Source organism: Colletotrichum abscissum (assembly GCF_030869225.1).
Source record: "Colletotrichum abscissum strain IMI 504890 chromosome Unknown Scaffold_6.1, whole genome shotgun sequence".
Classification (NCBI taxonomy): domain Eukaryota; kingdom Fungi; phylum Ascomycota; class Sordariomycetes; order Glomerellales; family Glomerellaceae; genus Colletotrichum; species Colletotrichum abscissum.
In genome coordinates this window covers 528,751-547,082 of record NW_026850503.1, presented here as the reverse complement: position 1 = coordinate 547,082, position 18,332 = coordinate 528,751, and the positions used below count along the sequence as shown (strand labels likewise).

General features: G+C 53.3%; 4 protein-coding genes across 4 annotated transcripts; 1 reads left to right on the top strand and 3 right to left on the bottom strand.

Annotated features, from left to right (window-relative positions):
- Positions 1 to 1,713: 1,713 nt before the first annotated feature.
- Positions 1,714 to 2,419, bottom strand: CABS01_03197 (ctr copper transporter; the record flags this gene model as incomplete). The annotated part of the gene is made up of 2 exons (XM_060536574.1): positions 1,714 to 1,822; positions 1,878 to 2,419. The coding sequence occupies 2 exons, from the start codon at positions 2,417 to 2,419 to the stop codon at positions 1,714 to 1,716; spliced, it is 651 nt and encodes a 216-aa protein (XP_060392493.1).
- A 1,171-nt stretch (positions 2,420 to 3,590) lies between these two features.
- Positions 3,591 to 4,389, top strand: CABS01_03196 (uncharacterized protein; the record flags this gene model as incomplete). Its single annotated transcript, XM_060536573.1, has 2 exons — positions 3,591 to 4,049; positions 4,186 to 4,389. The coding sequence occupies 2 exons, from the start codon at positions 3,591 to 3,593 to the stop codon at positions 4,387 to 4,389; spliced, it is 663 nt and encodes a 220-aa protein (XP_060392492.1).
- Positions 4,390 to 10,370: 5,981 nt separating this feature from the next.
- Positions 10,371 to 11,783, bottom strand: CABS01_03195 (uncharacterized protein; the record flags this gene model as incomplete). The annotated part of the gene is made up of 2 exons (XM_060536572.1): positions 10,371 to 10,487; positions 10,563 to 11,783. 2 exons carry the CDS (start codon positions 11,781 to 11,783, stop codon positions 10,371 to 10,373), a joined length of 1,338 nt encoding a protein of 445 aa, XP_060392491.1.
- Positions 11,784 to 17,190: 5,407 nt separating this feature from the next.
- Positions 17,191 to 17,679, bottom strand: CABS01_03194 (uncharacterized protein; the record flags this gene model as incomplete). Its single annotated transcript, XM_060536571.1, has 1 exon — positions 17,191 to 17,679. One exon carries the CDS (start codon positions 17,677 to 17,679, stop codon positions 17,191 to 17,193), a length of 489 nt encoding a protein of 162 aa, XP_060392490.1.
- Between the last annotated feature and the right edge of the window lie 653 nt (positions 17,680 to 18,332).

The following is an 18,332-nucleotide window of genomic DNA, read 5'->3' as shown; positions in this document are numbered from 1 at the left end:
CTAACTACTCCTCTTCGAGACGTTCAGAAAGAAGTGACACCCACAAAGTCCCGAGGCTCGAGGATGGTCGCTTTGTATTGCACAGTGCTCGGAGTTGAGCCGCGTCTCCTTGCTAATGATTCCCCATCTCCGGGTTCAGGCACAGATATCGTGGACTCCGGGTAAAGCGAAAGCCCCGCACAGCCACGGCGCTCCCGTCGTCTGTTGTCGTCTTTGTAGTGAATCATGACCCGATTGGAGCGTGGTGGTTAAGATGCAACGGATGGCAGGGTTCAACTGACTTATGTTGTATCGGACAATTCAAGTTTGTGTTGTGACATCCAAACACAGCCTTCAGTCGGAGTTGGTGGTGCAAATATATCTTGCTTGTCTCTCGGTTTCTGACACTGGTGCTAGTAACGCCGGTGGACATGCGGCAACCTCGTCATTGTCTTGGCCATTCAAAGCTCTGCTGTAGAGAAGAGTTCGTCGAGGTAGAGCATCGATTCATTTTGTCCGTCCCATGTGGAAGTTGCCGTACCCCTCTGCAAGATGGCCAGGAACCAAATTTGACTGGAACGGAGCATCGGAGCAGTGAAACTTCGAGGTCAGTCTGGAGGGGAGCTGTTCAGATGAAACGGGCAGAAACAAGCTTCGTGGAAGGACGGGTTCTTCGAAGAGTGCGGAATTGGGGCAAACACTCCACATGCTCAGGGCTGCCATGCCACGCTGGGTGACGTCGCATCTGGCACCGCGACTCGAGACGCCAGGGCGCGAAGGGAGGATGCCTGTTGATCAACAATAAGAACGTATCCGTACTCGCAAAACATGTGATTGGGTGTACAGTCGACTATTGGTGCAGTCCCAGAAAACATGGTCGGGCTGCTGATCTTATCGTTCGTCCTGGGTTGCATCCCCTCGAATTGGACCCTGCCAGCATGTGAGCCTGTCTGGCTGCTTAGTGATACACTTTCGTAGGGGTAGAATCTGAGGGCTGATAGGCTATAGCCACCTCCAGTTGCATCTCTGGCCGAGCGTGGCGGACAGGTCGACATGCGGCTCCTTTTGGGCTCGACTCATTTGGTATTCGAAGGCTTGACTTGGACGAAAGGGGAAGAGGTCGAGTAGACGGCTTAGGTGATGTGGCACAGCAACGAAGGCAGCGACGGTAAGGAAGACTTGCTTGGTGGCTTGGTATGTCTCACTTGAACCTCGCAGGAAGCGGGGGACGGAGGCGACGGGCTGAGGGAGTTTGAGAAGGTTTCTGCACGAGCCAGGAACGGCACTAGGCACCCTTGTATATGTACTTGCCGCGCTATCACCACGAGACCACAAGAGACGAGAAGGAGGGAACCCCATATTGAGTACCGAATCTGTACACATAGCTTCACTACTATCGATCGTAGCTGCTTGAGTTTGACAACCGCAGGCTGCCACTGAGTGTACAAACGTTGCTTCGTGCAGCACAACACAGCGAGCGTAATCTCCAGCCGGAAGTAGCCTGGTAGTTTCCTTCGCATGCGGTTCCAAAAAAAGAAGAAGAAAAAAAAAGGACAGAAAAAAAAAAGTTTGTTGATTGTCGCGGTGTCCATTCCGTCGTGGTCGCATTCCTCGTGTCTATTTGCCATGATCCAGCATCCGTCCATCACTAGAGTCACCGCATCATACAACAGCAAGTGAATTGAGGAGATCGTTCTAGTCGGTATTGTCTCCATAACTGCTGCTGATAATTCACTAGTGCTCGCCCATAGTGGCAAAACGGCCAACAGCGAGACTGCCCAGGAAGACGCCGCCGAGAACTGACAGCAAGTAACCAACGTTCATTGTCATGACAGCCAACATCCTATGAATTGTTAGTAGATGTTTCAAAAGTAAGCAGCGAGAAAAAGAACACGTACAGAAGATACCCAACTCCGGCAATGGCAGTGTCAATCACAGCACGAACAGGGTCAACGGAGAATCTCCAGGGCCTCCAAATGCCATGTCCCTTCTGAACGACAGTGACGTTCTCCTCGAGGCCGTTCTCGGAAAGTACCATTTGCTTTGCCATGCTGTCCGTTGACATCTTTCCTGCCATGCCGAGCTTGCCGTTAACGCTCACGTAGCGGCGCTTGAAGTCCTTGTCCAACCATCGCTTCTCCTGAATAGACTTGAGAGCGAGCATGCTGCGAAGACCGAAGGCCAAGAAGATGAGGAAGATGCACGTGGCGGCGTAAGTGCCAACGCTGTTCGGGGTCCAGGCCTCGGTGTAGAGAGGAGTCTTCAGACTGGTCTGGAAGATGGTCATCATCATCATGCTCATGCTTGAGCCAGTCGAGCCGTGGGTATCGTTCATCGTGCCGGATCCCATATCCATTCCCGGCATAGCATCCGAAGCAGTTGCTGTTCCTGTCGCTCCGTGGTCATCGCCACCGTGTCTTGCCATGAGAAAGCTGTCCATTTTTGCGAATATCGTGGCGAAGCGGTCGACGCTGGCGTACGAGAACTGGTAAACAATCGAATATTAAGAGAGTGACGGTGTGTATTATGTACGGTTTTACCAGGCTCCAGTCCCGGCCGTGGAGTCAGTTATTATTTAAGATGGGAAGTGAGAGATAGAGCGTCCTGGTCCTTCAGATGGATTTGCCAAGATGAGGGGATCAAGGCGGCACGGGCGATGTTATAGACAGGCAGCGAGAAGGTTTGCGTGGGATCTTCAGACGCTTCAAGCAGGGAGGGTGTTACGAATAAGTCTTCGCGATACTGCGGCGAAACGAGAGCATGTTGTGCATGAATGGGAAGTAGACTTGGCTCGTGCCAAGGTGTAGGAGGGGGACGGCCGTGACTTTTTGTTGCGCCTTCCGGAGGGCCTGAAAGCCTGGTTACACCCTGGTGAGACGGGCAACCGGCCACATTCTGGCCTAAGACTGCGTTAGCAGAAGGTTGCGGTATCACGCGAGGCATTCTGCTAAGGCCAGGAGAAGGAGCTGATACGGAATATCAGGGAACGCCCCTTCGGCAACTTGCGCATGGGTGGAGTTTGCGACGATGCCAAGGCGGGGTCTTCTCCACTATGTTCGTTCTCATTGGCTTGTGGGCCCTCTTAGCTTCGGTAGCCTAAAAGAGCAAGAAGTACCGATACCTTCTCCTGCTAACAATTCTTTTCTCTAGTGACACCGTCACACCCAAACTCAACCTCCATCCATTCTGCTCTCAAACAAACTGCTCACGGCGTGTCTCGACATCGGCCATTTTCTCCCCCGTTGCTCGCCTTTTTTTTCATCGGTCTCCCACAAAACTTCGAATGAATCACGAGACGAAAGAAGAAATGATGTTGTTGAGTTGAACGTTGTTTATTGGCTACCCTGTGCCCAATGCAATTTCCTACCTTATCTGGACGTTATGTCCGTCAATCGAACCTTCAGCCATACCAGCACGAAATTCTATGACAGCCTCACGCCTCTATTTCCAAATATAGCTCTACGACAAAATATCTGTAATTATTTGGAGACAGCAGCATGGGCCACTTAGGGAGAAAGTTCCAGGCCAGCCGTGGCTCTGCTATCAATCGCAGTTCCTGAACAGGGGTTGATGGTTCGACGGTCTGGAGCTCCTTGCCGACCACTTCAACTATGGTGCTTGGTAGAAAAGACTTCAGCCCCATACGCCTCCAAGACTGTTCGAAACGACTCATACGGCCTACGTTGTTCACAAGAGCTGATACGCTGTCTCAAATGTCGCTGCCGAGCCCAGAGTTTGGTATTTCATCACATTCGTCCGAAGTCTCGGGCCACCCTATTCTCGGCCATCCCAAAGCACCACCAGGGGAGCTCGTCCCACAATCTCGCCCTAAGCCCGCCAATCGCAATCACAGCCTTTCGATCTCTGCTCTTCCGTCTCCTAAAATGTGGTTGATCCACCGATGGGCGAGCACGTTTGGCGCTCAACCTACGCATCATCGCCCCGACACACCGTCACGCCCCACTTCTCGCGTGCGATTATGTCCCTACCGCTCCCTGAGAACGATGACCGACGATTCTTCCGAGTCCACCACTATTCGGCCGAGTTCCGGGAGCCTTGAGTCATCTTCAGTAAGCCAGCCCCGTCAAACGTCGATGCCCCCGTGTAGATGCTGCATTGACTGATTTGTGATGAACCAAAGAATTCCTAGAGGCCAAAAATTAGCATGGCCCGACGTTCTGAAAACTTGATTGACTGGCGAATCAGCTCAGTAACGCTTACGAATCCGAGAGTTCGTTCACAGATTATTCCGTCCTCAATGAAATGATTCGTCGAGTGTTTGACAAACGGAACAGAAACTCACGACGACATAAAACACGGCATCGCCAGCACACAATGGATGTTAGGGGATTGCGGTTTCCCGCAAAGGCTTTCTCCTGGGGGCGGCCTGCTTCTATACATTGCCATTGATGTCAGGCACAAATCTAGGCGGCGACTCGCGGGTTGATCTGCAATGATCCTTGGCATGGACGACGTCTGTCAGGATGTCAATGCTTTCGAGCCTGGAGATCCGAGAGTTGCGTCTCAGAGGAGAGGGTGTGTGAAAAGTCTGAACACAACTCAACCGCCTCCCGCTGTCACTTCAAGGTAGACCGCGCCACTATGTGACAACGGGAATTGCCAGGTTTTCGCACTACGCAACTGTCTGCATTGTTCCAATCTGCTATATTGGGGTTTAAATGCAACCAAGGTTCTCGGAAATGTTCGAGTTTTTTTAGTTCAAATGGTGGCAATTAGCACGTTCATGAAGCTTCGACTTTACCACAGAGATTGCTTTTCCTGGACCAAGGAAGCTTCTGATATATACAGACACTCTGTCCAGCTGATTTGCTACCAGCGCAAGAGCAATTGCTTACGCCTCAAGTCTTGTCTATTTGATGATGTCGGCATGGTCGCAGCCCGAGTCTCGGATGATGATAGAAGAAATCGCACACGCTTGATTTCGAGCGCTTGGGTCCAGGCTAGTTTTCGAGCAAGCCCTGAATACCAGCCTGTACTCCCCGGAGACAGAATCGCGGAGAGAGAGAGAGAGGCTTCGCTCAGTTCTATCCTTGATTCTTTGAACGCTTGCCCGAACATGAGAACTGCGGGGACGCGTGGAGACCGCAACTTCACAGGCAGGGATCACCGGTGATCAGTGACCCGAGTCTGATGCAACCCTAGCGACACTGAGATTAGTTGAAGTCTTGCCATGGTTCTCGCTCGCCAGCACTGATTACTTTGAATTGCGCCTATTTCTCCTTCGAGGATATGCGTTCATGTCCCCCGATAGCATGCAGCTGCCCGTGAGCGTCTGACGATTCCAGCAAACGCTGAGATATGTCTCGCCAAGTTTACGGCCTAAGTTGATTTCGAGGCCTGGCCGACATGCGGACTGGCTGGTATGCTTCGGTTGGGCGCTTCCGTGGCTATCTGCCCCTGGCCAAGGGGAAATGATCTGCAACAAGCCGCAGAACCATCCACGGGAATTGAATGGTTGATGGCAAGGTTGGTCCGGGACAGAACACAGGGCATTCCCTAAGCTGCATCCAACCCAAATCGCGGGGCCGGACCGGGATCAAGGGGCGACTTCGCATCTTGCCGAGCCTAATTCGACGACTTACAACGAACGACCTTGCTAACTCATCCAAAGTACGCGTCTGCCTTGTTATCAATCGCAACCTAGCAATCAGGAGCTGACCTCTGACCAACGGCATTCTACACTCGCAATCACGCTTCACCGTGGAAACGTTTAGCAAAAACAGGTGACGTCAGAAACGTCCAGCAATGGCAACCGCTAATCTACCTGCGCCTGCAGCAATTCGAGATATTTGAACTGAAGAACAAATATAGCTCATGTTGTGTCTGGCTCACCTGCTTGAGCATGGTTGCCTTCGGTCGCATGAGTTCGCACGGAGCTCGACCATCTAGTACATGATTCCAGACGACCTTGACCATTGCCGACGGCAAAAGCACCGGCGCAAGCTTTGATCAGTGAGGCTACTTCGACACTGTGTCTGTTGTCTGCGCAGCATAGACGCCGAGCATTTATCCTACTTTTGGATCCAGGGGCCTGGCAATGATACATATGTACTCAATGTCGCGTAACATTAACGGCAACGTTCTTGCAGCAACCGCGTTCTCTTCCGCGAATCGGCACGAGCCCAGGTATATGGGTCTTTACCTCAGTATAGTTTTTCGCATGATCAACCTACAAGTCAAACCATAGTACAAGAGTCGAATTCTGGACCAGAGGCACAGTAGATGTCGCCTTCCGCCTTTACGATGGATGCCACTCATGGTAGGGACGTCAACATCAAACGATCTCGAGGTGTCAGATTAAGACTTATTGCACAACCTTTTCACCCCGAACCCTCGTTTAAAAGACTCCACAACGATATTTTCTCATCATTCCAATGACCCCAGATCAACTTCTTCTGACCAACCATTGACAAGATTAGGAAAGCGACATATTGTGTCTGCAAACCGGTATGTAAGATTGTCGTCGTGGGATTCGTTAGTTTGCGTCCAGACGTTCAGCCGCTGCCGCTTCGAGGCTGCCGCTAGGCTCGAAGAGGAACCGGAGGACCAGCCTTGAGGCTTCCTGCTCGGGCGCTGATCTGCACAGGAGCATTCAAAAGAACAACCATCTTGGGACCATTGGAAACGAGATTACACCTCAGCCCGCTGATACCTCCTCCTATTTACATCCTACCACATGAGCATTGCTTACGTGGCGCGGCTAGACATGCCCTCTTTACCAAGAAGGCTGACAACGCCCTGGTTCATCCCACTCTGTCGAATTTCGTTGCAGCCGACGAAGACAAGCCTTTTATTCTTCTACATTGATGGGCGAAAGAACGATTGAAGAAAGCACGAAGAACTTACGCCATCAACGTGCGCCATCCTACCGACATGCTGAACGGCTTTGACTTACCGACTCTCTTCCCCTCTATCTCTATCCGAGTGGAGAAATTATCTACGGCTGAATGATGCTTGCGTCTTTGGTGCAATGAAGCAAGTGACTCAATTGCCAAGGAAAACGCACATATGGGATAACAAGCTGGGCCAGTCATATGGTCAGATCACTGGAAGCTGGGCAAGATGATGCCTATGTCATCCCGTACACCCACCCTCACGTTTCTTGGTGAGTACGACAAGACAAGGTAGAAAGAGTCAATGCGGTTGGTCGGCGAGAGTCCTTGCCACTTCCGATCCAACAGTTTCCGTTGAGGGGTGTTTCCCACCCTCTCCAAAGCGTCAAATGAATTGATGGTCTATCTTCAGTAGCGTTGATGCCAGGCATTGTCAAACAATCTGTGCACTCCATAAGGGTAACCAGTGCTCTCAGGTGTGTTACCCAGCTGCAGCTCGACGACCGACTCTTGTCGAATCCGCACGCTCAAAATGGCATGGCTTCTCAGACCCATACACTAGTGGTGCCGCCGGCTCTGAGAGAAAGGGGGAAAAGGGGAAGGGCTAGAGGTTCCCCGGGAGGAGGCGCCTCGCACACCTTCGCCAGCCCATCGCGTGGGAGTGACAGGAATGCTTGTCCATGGGTTGGTCTCCGCCCTACCACCTACCTTACTCTAGCTTTTCCCTCTCCCCCCCTTCTCATTCCACCCTCTCGCGTGTGTGTGTCTCAGCTCACGTCAGGTTCTCGATTCAGCTCCGCAGCCGGATCGCTTTCACTTGCCCCGCTACTCTATCCTCCCCCCCCCGCTGGCTTGGCTTTGTTCTCCATCAGACCGGAGCATTTCGAACTGGCCATCACGGCTGTGTATGACCAGACGAAGACCTTACCAGCTCCGGACTGGGGCGACCTCTCTGGTACATTGAATCTTCGTTTGCGCGATGGGGCCGAGCCCATCAAGCTGCACACTCTCCGCAGATAACCGACATGCAAGGGAGTCTAGACTCTTCCGTATTGATCGCATATCGCTTCTTGATCAACTTCGCGTATCTTTGACGAATCCCCAGCGTGCTGTCCAGCAGCGGGATAACGCGTAGCGAACTCTCACGGACTCTCCGCTCACCGGGTCAGTGAAATGATCATCGTCTACGACGCTCTGATCACTGTACACCTATACCCACTGTTATTAAGATACTGACTTAAGCTTCGTGACTGCAGTCTTGGAATACGGTGGGCGACTCATGTGCGACATGACATACGAAAGGAAGAAAAAAGTTGCAGAGGCTGCTCGTATCACAACCGCACCGTGTTTCCCCTTCTATCCATTCCAACTTAACAGCCTCTCCTCGGACAGTTTTTTTTTTCTCTTGCCGGAACGAGGTTAATACAGAAGCAGAGGGCTGGCTGACGAACATGTGGTTTGCTTCCCCGGCGATCGACTAAGGAATCCCCAACGCGGTCACACAAGCAACGTCCTTCTTTCGTCAGAAGCATCCCATCTTTCTCAATCCCCTTTGAAGGAGGAGACTCCCGAAGAGCAAACTTGGCCCAAAAGAGCATGGAAGGGGGGTGAGGGTGGGCAAGTCTGATTTACTGCGTGTTATGTTCCTCCCCCCAATGCCATCTGATGTTTTGAGTATGGCGCGCGGCGGCGGCGCCCAGCGCCTCTTTTTTCATCTGTTTTGTTTTCCTGCAGAGAGCGAGAAGACCGACAGACAGACACCTGCCATCCCATCCTCCCCCCCCCCCCCCCCCCCCCCCACCACCCTGCCCCCCCCCCCACCGCCTTTGTGGTTTTTGGTTTGGGGGCGGGGGGCGGCGCCCCAGGCCCCTTTTTTTACTTTTTTTTTTTTTCTCCCGAAAAGGGGAAAACCCCAAAACGCAACCCCCCCCTCCCCCCCCCCCCCCCCCCCCCCCTCGCACTGATCTCATGCGGCCGTTCACGCACGCCAGCACGTTCCCTTACGCCCAAAGCCCCAAGCTCCCCAAGAGCAAAACGAGAGGTGAGGAGGAGAAGCAGCCCCAAAAAAAAGCCAAAAACTATAATGTACACCCCCATACGCCCTGCCCGCCAGCCTTGTCCGTTCCGTTCACGCCATCCTTTCCTATCCGCTAGTCTCTGCACGTAATCATCGCTAGGCTCTGGCTCTAATCTGCCTTTGGTTCGGATGAGGAGGAGGAAAAGGATGAGAAAGTGATTCGACCAGTTTCGAGCATCTATAGACTTCTGTTTCGATGGATTCATACAGCTCTGTCTCAAATGGTGATTTCTTGCCGGTTCAGTCTCTGGAATTCTCCGGTCGAGAGTGTAGAGATGCCATGCTGTGCGGATGTCTACTATTCTAGGATGTTCCTCCGTGAACCATCCTAAACACCACTACGGTCAATATTATCGATCGAGCTTAGATCTTTGAGAATAGGGGCGAAGATTCATTGTCCTTCACATGCCAATCAATTGTCATTATTGTGCTTCTCTCGTAGCTCTGGAGTACCGTTATGACACTGTATGAAGCAACGGGCCCATTACCGTTCGCGAGACTTCGATATATGTGTAGAGCATTACTCATTTCTCTCGAAATTTTCATATCGGGTCGATTACCCAGGGAACGCTCTCTTGCGTTTGTAATAATGTACAGTCACCTGTCTCTTTGATAATCTTGGTATCTCCCAAAGCAGTCCCTGATGCCCAACTCCACTATACCACCTTGATAACCTGCGACCTCTTGCGTACAAAACCCGACCGTTCCAGATGCCCGTCCAAACTTTGACAGAATCAATGACTCAACCTTGACTGTCGTTTTAGGCCATCCTCCGTCATCGTGACCCATTCGATTCGTGAGTGCCTGCGCCAGTTTCCATTTTCCCGATATATAGGTGTTCCGTGGAGCCGTACCCAATTTGGCATCGCCCTATCCCGCATCCGTGTGTAGCGAGGACGATGCCGCAACCATTCGCCGTAAAAACAAACCCGACCCCGTGTGTCCTGTCCAACTGGTCCTCGTGCCCACGAGTGATTTTCCCGAAAAAGCATGTAGCGAACGAAAGCTTTGGGAACGAAAGTGACCACAGTCCCAACTGGCCCCCTCTATGACCCTGGTAGTCTCTTTCCATTAATGTTCCGTGGTGTCAGTATAACGCCGGGGTTTTCGTGTATAACCGTGCGTGTAGAAAAGAAATGATACGATGTACGGCCGGTGATCGAATTAAAAATAAGTTTTCAAGAAAGGTTTTCTCCGAAGCGTCTGTTGCTAGGCATTCTTCCTCGAATGCCAACCGTGTCTTTCGAATTTTCGTTACGTCCGTGGATCCCCCATGTTGTGGTTTTGGCGGTTTCATGTGCAGAGGTATTGTCATCGCGGTCGTAAGCCACGTTGACGCCTGGCTACCTAAGTTGACGATGACCACCCTCGGGATGTCCAAGAGACCGCAGATGATCTAAGCCGTATATTCGATAAAGCGAGTCGAATATTGAAGGTCGTGAGCGGCAATCTGTGACCATCTACTCTCGCTTGAGTGGAGGAGTTCCGTCGTCAGAGTGATCTTGCGAGGAGCGTCGTCCGTTCTCGTTCTGGCCATCACCCTCCTTTGAACCACAGCCCTTGACTAGTCGGTGCCTCTGTGATGTTCGTCAGCTATTGTTCATCTCCCAAAAGATCTGCCGTGCAACTGTCTCGGGGTGTTAGGAACCGACCTTCAACGCGTCCTTGCGAGAGAAACTCTTATCGCAGAAGTTGCAAGGGAAGGGCTTGACTGCAAGATGAATTCTCTTATGTCTCTTCAGGTCGTGGTTTCGGTTGAATGACTGTGGGCACTGATCACACTTGAACGGCCGTTCGGCCTGCGGGTTGGGCTGCCCCCCGTGGGTGTGGCCGTACATTGACGGTGCAAGATGGTGTGCTCCATAACCGCTGGGGACACCCATACCAGTCACGAGTGACATCTGGTGCCCAGGGGAAGTAAGGTTGGACATGATCGGTCCTCCCATCGATGGAACATGATAACCGGGGTAGCGGTAAGAGCCAGGGGGTGCCATCGCGGAAGGGTGCTGGAGCGCAGCAAGTCCTCTCCCTGGACCCGCCGAAGTCGTCGGAGAAGGAGCGGTGGGCGATGTGTGGGATTGTTGGTAGCTGTTGAACGATTGCTGGGGGGCCGATGATGTGGAGTAGTAGCCGGGTGTCGCTGGTGGTCGTGACTGGGTGTAGGAATCAAGATGGGAGTGTAGACCGCCAGGCGTTGGAGGTTGCGTCGAGACAGCACCGTGAGATCCAAGAATACCACCCTGAGGTGTTGGTGGGCCTTGAGATGGCAAACTGACTGGTGTAGATCCCGCTCCTCCATGAGAATAAGCCTGGAAGGACTGGTGCGTTTGCCCATAGGGCGGTGGAGGAAGACCCTCGCCAGTTGCGGGTGATTGCGAAGTGCGAGAGTAGGACATTGGAGATTGCTGATCGTAGGTGCTCCCGCGGGAGGCATACTGAGAGGTCTGAACGAGCCCCTGGGGTGTCCCAGAGCTGAGCTGGTAGGAACTCGAGGGTGTGGGCCATGATCCGTGGCCGTTACCTCCAGGATAGTAGGAGCTCTGGGAACTCGTGGTGTTGACACCGGAAGAGAGCGGGCTAAGCCCTTCACCTGGCACTCCTGAAGGCGATGTTAGACCAGAGCTGGCGGTTACAGGAGAATGTTGAGTATTTGAGGCAGCGGAGGAGGAGGAGGGAGCCGACGGCGTAGCCATCGCGGGGGCTTGCCACGATGATGGCGACTGCAGAGGCTGATTGTGAAAACTGAAAGGGTACTGATGAGAATGTCTACTCATACTCGGTATATCTTGGTTTGTCGACGGAAGATGGAATGGGGGCAAAGCCTGTGTTGCTTGTCTTCGAGCCGTGAAGCTCGAAGAAGTCTCCATTGCCATTTTGGGTAGGGGGTTGCGGTGTTTGAGGTTTTGGTGATTTTTCGAATCCTCCTCGTTCTTTCCTGCCACGGGCGAGCTCTTGCTTTTTTGACTGGTTGTTTTTGGATAGTTGCTGCCGGGCGGACTAATCCAGCAGGCACACTGGACCTGTCGGTACTTGTGCCTGACCGGAAGATTGGTGGAGCAGGAGCGGCAGGAGCAGGAGAAGCGGGAGCACAGAGTCTGAAGTGACGTGACTGAGCTACCAACCTTGACGGTAATGGGGCGCGGCGGATGTCAAGCAAAGTAAGGCACCCGGGTCTCTTTTTCTCTTCTCTCTCTCTTTCTGTCCTTCTCAAGACAGCTCGGAAACAGCTGCTGTTGGCGGGTCCCGTTCTAGGGATGCGGCGTCGGAGCTGAAAAAAGCTGGAACTTCAACGCGGTGTTTAGGAATGCCACAGATGAGAGGCTTCCGCCGCTACTGGATTCGACAACGATGATGACCGGTGACAGTCCAACACGGCGCAATCAGGTGTCTGAATTTGGTGGGTGATGGAATGTCGTGACCTTGGGCTTGGGGGCAGGAATGAGAGAAGAAGGCAAGACAAGACAAGACTAGACAAAGCTGACGAAAGTGAGAAGGACGGCTCAGGTAGCCAAGGTAGGTAGGTAAGGTGGATAGGTAGGTAACCAGGAAAGGTAGTGTCAGGTATACAAGTATTGTACGGACTGTCGGGCCCTGAGATGAGGAGAGGAACGCTGCCCTGGGAGTAAGGCTTGATGGAAAAGGTGGATTGGGTTCGGAGTAAATAGATGGCAGGCCCGGCGGACGGGGTCGGAAGGAGGCTTTGTGTGCAGGTTTTAAGCTATCCTTCGAGCGAGATGTCGAAAGGAGTTATCGTGCGTCGATCGCCTTAGTTGCCAGTCCAGTCCCGTCTACCTTGCCAGTGTGGAGAGGCGGCTGTCGAATATATGTAGCTCGTTGATGGTGCGGGACTTGGACTTGGGACACTAGACCAGGTGCGCTTAGGTCAAGGCCAGCCAGCCCTCTAGCTCGGGAGGGCTGAAGGGGGCTTGTGAATGGGTAAAGTCCAACACCAAATGCTACCGGAGGACCCTGGGCGCCTCAGCTCCAAGTACCGGGGGTGGGTTGTGTGTCTGACAATCCAGGAGAAGAGATGGTCTATGAAGTACGGAGTAGCGCCTGCCCTACGACACGGCGAGAATGGACAGATGGATGCTCAGGTTGAACCGTCCCCGTCCTGTCCTGTCCTGTCTGGTCTGCTGCTCCTCTTTGCTCTGCTATGCTGCTAGTTGCAACAAGAGTGACTCTGTTGGAATGTCTGATGAGCCAAAAGGGAGTAGAGACGGTCGGTCTCGAGATAGTGTGTGAGTGTGAGAGAAAGAAGCAGGATGGGAGATGTGACAGAAACTCGTGCTTCCAGTGTCTCTCCTGAGAGCCTGTCTCTGTCTTCTCTCTGTTGTCTCTGTGCCAGTCCGTACCCGCCCGACTTTCGTCAAGTCCCAGCCGGAAGAAGAGTTAAGATGCAGAAGAGGAGAGCAGTAGTCACTCGCTCGCTCGCTCACTTGGTTTGTCTGTAAGGCAGTGAGATAGTTGAGGTACCCCGAGCATGTACTGTAGGGTCTTACCCTGCCTGGGAGAAGGGCAACAGTGGCGTCTTTTGACTGTCCCTCCTGGGGCTTGGGACAACGAGGTCTGGGCGTTAAAGGTCCAAGGAACACAAGCAGGCTGCCGGGACGGGTGAGCTTGGGGCTCCTGAAGAAGGGGGTGCGGGTGCTCAAAGGTAGCCGCTGGCTGGCTCCCTCGCTCTCTCCTCTCTGGAGATTAAAAGTCAATACCTACTTCATTGATGGATGAGCCAGACTGAAGACAGCAGCCTCTCTTGCCGGCGTGGATCAAGTAGGTATCAGGAGCGCGCGAGGCTCCTTGCTTTGGGGAAACACACAGACGAGGAGGTGTGAGGACAAGAAGGGGGTGAGGGTGTGAGGGAAGATGAGTGGGCAGAGAAACAGAGAAATCCTCGATCCAGGGGCGTGGGTGTGGTCATAAGCGTAGAAGCCCGAGCTGGATTGGGGATGGCGATTGGGGGTGAGAAGTCGTCTGGTGTTCCAGCCAGGTCTGTCATCGTTCAGTCGGCCATTTTTCAACCAGCTTAGGGGGTGGAAAGGACAGGAGGACAGAGAGGAGGGGCCAACCTGCCAGCCGGAAAAGAAACGATGAAAGAAGCAATTGGTGGCGTGGGCGAAAGAGAGACGACGGATGATGTAGGTATGGTAGGTATGCCTTGGAGACAGTTCCAGGTACCAAGTAGTCAGGGCGGGTGAGGCAGTGAATTGAGAGACAGAGCCCCGAGACGGAGAGACAGAACTCAGAGAGACACTGGAAGACTGAAGTGAGTGAGAACTGTGAGAGCGAGAAACTGAAAGAGGATGAGAGATACAGAAACGGGGAGGCTACTTGGCTAGAGGCTGGAACCCTGTCTGGCCCGTCTCTCTGTCTGGTTCTTCCTCCGTTGCTGCACAGGTGAGAGTCCCCAAACCGCACTCCATCCCATCCTATCCCATCTCCATCCTTGCACCAGCACCAGACACTTGGGTCCCGTGTTCCTTGTCCCCTGAGATTGGCTTCTTCCCAAGTCGAGCAACAACGAGTCGCATGTGCTTTTCGTTGCCCTGCCTGCTTTGCTTGGAAGATTTGGCTTGCCTGCTACCATCTGCTTCTGGTCCTTGCTCACCCACACCCCATCCCGCGGCGGGCCAGATTAAGGATAGTGAGGTTAGTCTATCCTGTCCAAGCGACGTAATGCTTGGACCTATCCTTTCAGGACGAAGTGCTTCAGCCGAACCTTTCTGGTTCTTACCCTCTCCCCCGGGAACCGCTAGACTTGGGATGATCTGCTGGAGATTGGCACTGACGTCGGCCTTGCGGGACGGATCCACGGTTCGCAGAATCGCGACGACGTCGCGTTCGTTTGGTTAGGACTCGCAATTCTCATCCAAATGGTTTGTCGCTCGCCAGAGGGTTCCTTGATCCCGGTGCCGAGACCTCCCTTCCCTCACTCTTCTAGGTGAGCTGTCCCCTTTGCGCAGCTTATGCATAAGCAATAAGTGAGCGGTAGCTGTACCCTCGTGCCGAACTGTGGGTTGGCGAGAGCTGGGAGGGAAACCCCGTCAGCTACGGTCAGGACTCAGCACAACCCTGTTGTTGCTGTTCCGGCGGCTCCTCCAGCTTATTCGCACTTTGGGCTCATGTTATGGCAGGGCTCCACCCTGAGCTATTGTCTCCGGGCGCGCGACCATCCAAGAGGAGCGTGGTGTCGTGTCTGCGCGGGTTCGCCAGTGCATATAGTACGGTACGTATGTGCTTTTCTGCTTCGAACAAGGATATAGTCAGCCCAGCCCAGTGTTGGGTCTGTTCGGGTGTGTACGAATAGCGTGCGTCTGTCTTCCTCTCTCTCTCTCTCTACTGCAGTATGAAAGAGCTCGGACATGGCAAGGGGGGTGTGGATTGAGTACTCGAAACTGTGTGCTCGCTCTCATCTTTCTCAGGGCTAGCTCAAACCCTGGTCCTGCATCAGCTCAACCCTTTTATTCCCTCCACCAGAATACCTACCACTTGAGATCAGTGGTTGATGCTTGCCTCCAACAGATGCCTATCTGTACTGCGGCGTTGCTCTCCCGTTAGTATCCCACTGCTTTCCCCCCCTCCCACCCCCAGAAATTCATGCAATGCTTACTGGTTCCCGACTGAGTGAATGAGCTTTTCTTTGTCTGTGTGTGTGTGTGTGTGTGCATTCCGAGCGTAGTAGCGTGCTACCCGATGAGGGCCATCTTGGCGGCAAGTCGAGACTCTAGATGCTGTCCGCCACGATCTCGTGTACTTGTCAATGGGCAACAGTCCCATATGCGAGCCCCCCGTGAGCCCCCACCACCAGAAGAGACGGTATGAATTGACACGACGGACGATGAACCTTGCTGCACTTGGCATGGCGAACGCCCAGGCACGTCTTCAAAATGCCATCTGTGCTTCTTGCAGATGGCCACGAAAGGGCCTCCGGGGAAGGACGCCGTTGAGACGCGGTTATGGAGTCTGTGACGCTGAAGATCGTCCGTGCGGCTGGGACCAACATGAAATGATCATCCAAACTCTGGTGCATGGGTGTACGGATGTGCTCTACTTGCTTGTGGTCCAGCGTCCCTCCAATTTGGACATCGCAGTCCAATGGCTTGCTTGTTCATGATAGGTTTTCAGGGCGCGTGACGTGAGGGGAAAATCTCCCTTTCATCTATCTGTAGAGAGGTGAGGGGGGAGGAGAGCATGAAGGGTGTCGTACCTGTATACTGCTGGGCTTCAACGAGTATCTCGGACAGGCTCATCGCTGCTGGGAGCCAGTCTTCGTGAAGAAGGAAGCTTGTGCACAGAGTTGTCAGTAGCATGACATTCCGACTGGTCTAATGTGTTCGTGCCGTGTGACAAACCCCCATACATCATCTCTATGCAGGCAATCCCAGCACCAGCCTAACTGACCTGACTTACCAATGAATGGGGAGAGTGTATCCGTTCACGCACTTGGCTATTGACGAGCACCGAGCAGACCGGCGCGGAAGTGATACGGGTCCTGTCAGAGACTCCGTATCTGTGAGTCCGTATCCGTACCTCCATTGAAGCCGTGGTTAATCAAATTCCCCGCCAACGTGCCGGGGACGAGGTCTAGCAGCAATCCTGTGCATTGTGCAAGAGCATCCTTGCCTCGAACCCCCGGCTCTGTATCCGTACGAATGCTGCGTACCAAACATCTAAGAATCTTCCAGGGCGCTCGCGCCAGGGTACCAGGCTTGTTTGCCCATGCTACCTGCCCAGTGCCCATCCGTTGTGCGCGTAGGAACACCTAGAGTCGGATCTCTGGTCTGTTTAGTTTCTTATGGGTTGCTCACCCAGTCCCCAGTGACCCAAGTTCGCCGTTCCCAAGGGTCGAAGATGGCCCACAGTTCCGTTCCTGATCGAGAGCTCGGACAATTCTTACGAACCCCCAGTCCGGTGCCATCTGATCTGGGCGCGCAATGGCTCGTGGCCATGTACATGTGTCCATGACAGGTTGTCAAGCCCGTTCACCCGCTGCGAGCTGCAGCTTTTTCACTCTTTCCACCGCAATGGCACGACGCGCAATGTGTTCCATGCACCGTCGCGTGTGATATAGGGCCCAAGTTACGCAGTAGTCTCTCCTGTGCTGCTTGGTGTCTGCATTCGCACCCAGTTGAGCAACTAGGTATCTGTAAACACCTCTTCAACGACTGCCGATTGGCACAGACGCTGGCTTCATTTGCCAAAATCGGAAAAAGAAAGAGTTCGGATACTAGAGGAAGGCTGAGCTGTGGGATTGTCGGTCTAGACTTTCGGTTGCAATCCTTACAACCTCACCACTTCCTTATTATTTGCCCTCGACGAATTTCCTCCCCGACATTTGTTACCTGCCGCCAAACTTGCTCGTGCTTGTTCTGCTGCCGTCCAGACCCAACCGATGTCATCTGCTGGATATTGTTTGACGTGCTGTGCTGTGCTGTGTTGGGCCAAGCTGTTATCTCCCTCTCTGCCCTTGGACCTGGGTTGCATTGAGCTTTCCTCCCAAAACGTGGTCGTCGCTTGTCTGTTAGAATTTCTTGTTCTTCTTCCTTTCGACTCGGTTAGGTCAATTCGTCGATTTCTCTGAAGCCAAGCCGTGCCAGAGGGTGACCGCCCATTGCGTCCCAGACCGCCATACCCCTCAGCTGAACCATCAACCATTTCACTGCAACTCTTTCGAAGATGCGAGTGCTGCGCTCCATTGGCAGCGTCCAGGGATCTCCTTGCACTGGGTCCAGCCGTGTCTCGCTCCGCTAGCCTCTCTTCCAGGTGCATCCACTAGCCGATACCTAAGTACGCCACTACTGCATGGTCCGGCTGCATGGGAACGCATACAGCTTAGCATTTTGAAGGATGTGCCACGGTGCCACGATGCCAGCGGAAGGGGGAACAGCGTCTGCGTGTCTGTGACTGCTGTGTAGGGCATGCCAGGGCGAGACCTCACCTTGTCGTGCCAGCCGGGAATGGGATTCTATCGATATGCTTCCGTTCCGAGGGGGACCTGTGTGATGATCTTGTTTGGAACATACTTACGATGTATCACGCCCTCCATCAGGAAGCGTCTCGAGAACAAAGAAGGAGGTTGCGTAAGCGGTCCATTGAATGCATGCTTCGGGCCTGCACCAACCGACAGTCCATACCTTAACTGTGCCGTGGTCGGTCTAAAAGCGAGTTGACCAGTCATCAGCCAGTACTCGAGGCTCAGATTATGCCTGCAGCCCGTTGCCCAGTATGCAGGGGTTGCTCCTCAGGTCGTTGTGATTCTCTGAAGCAGAAGTCGCTCTTCCGAGACAATATACTCGAAAACGCCGTTGCTAATACTTTCCAAGTCTTTCCTTGTGCTTGAGCATCACCAAGCGCGCTGTATGCCATCATCTCGCATGCCCTATTTGAAGCTATAAAACCTCGTCGATGTTACCGCAGATCCA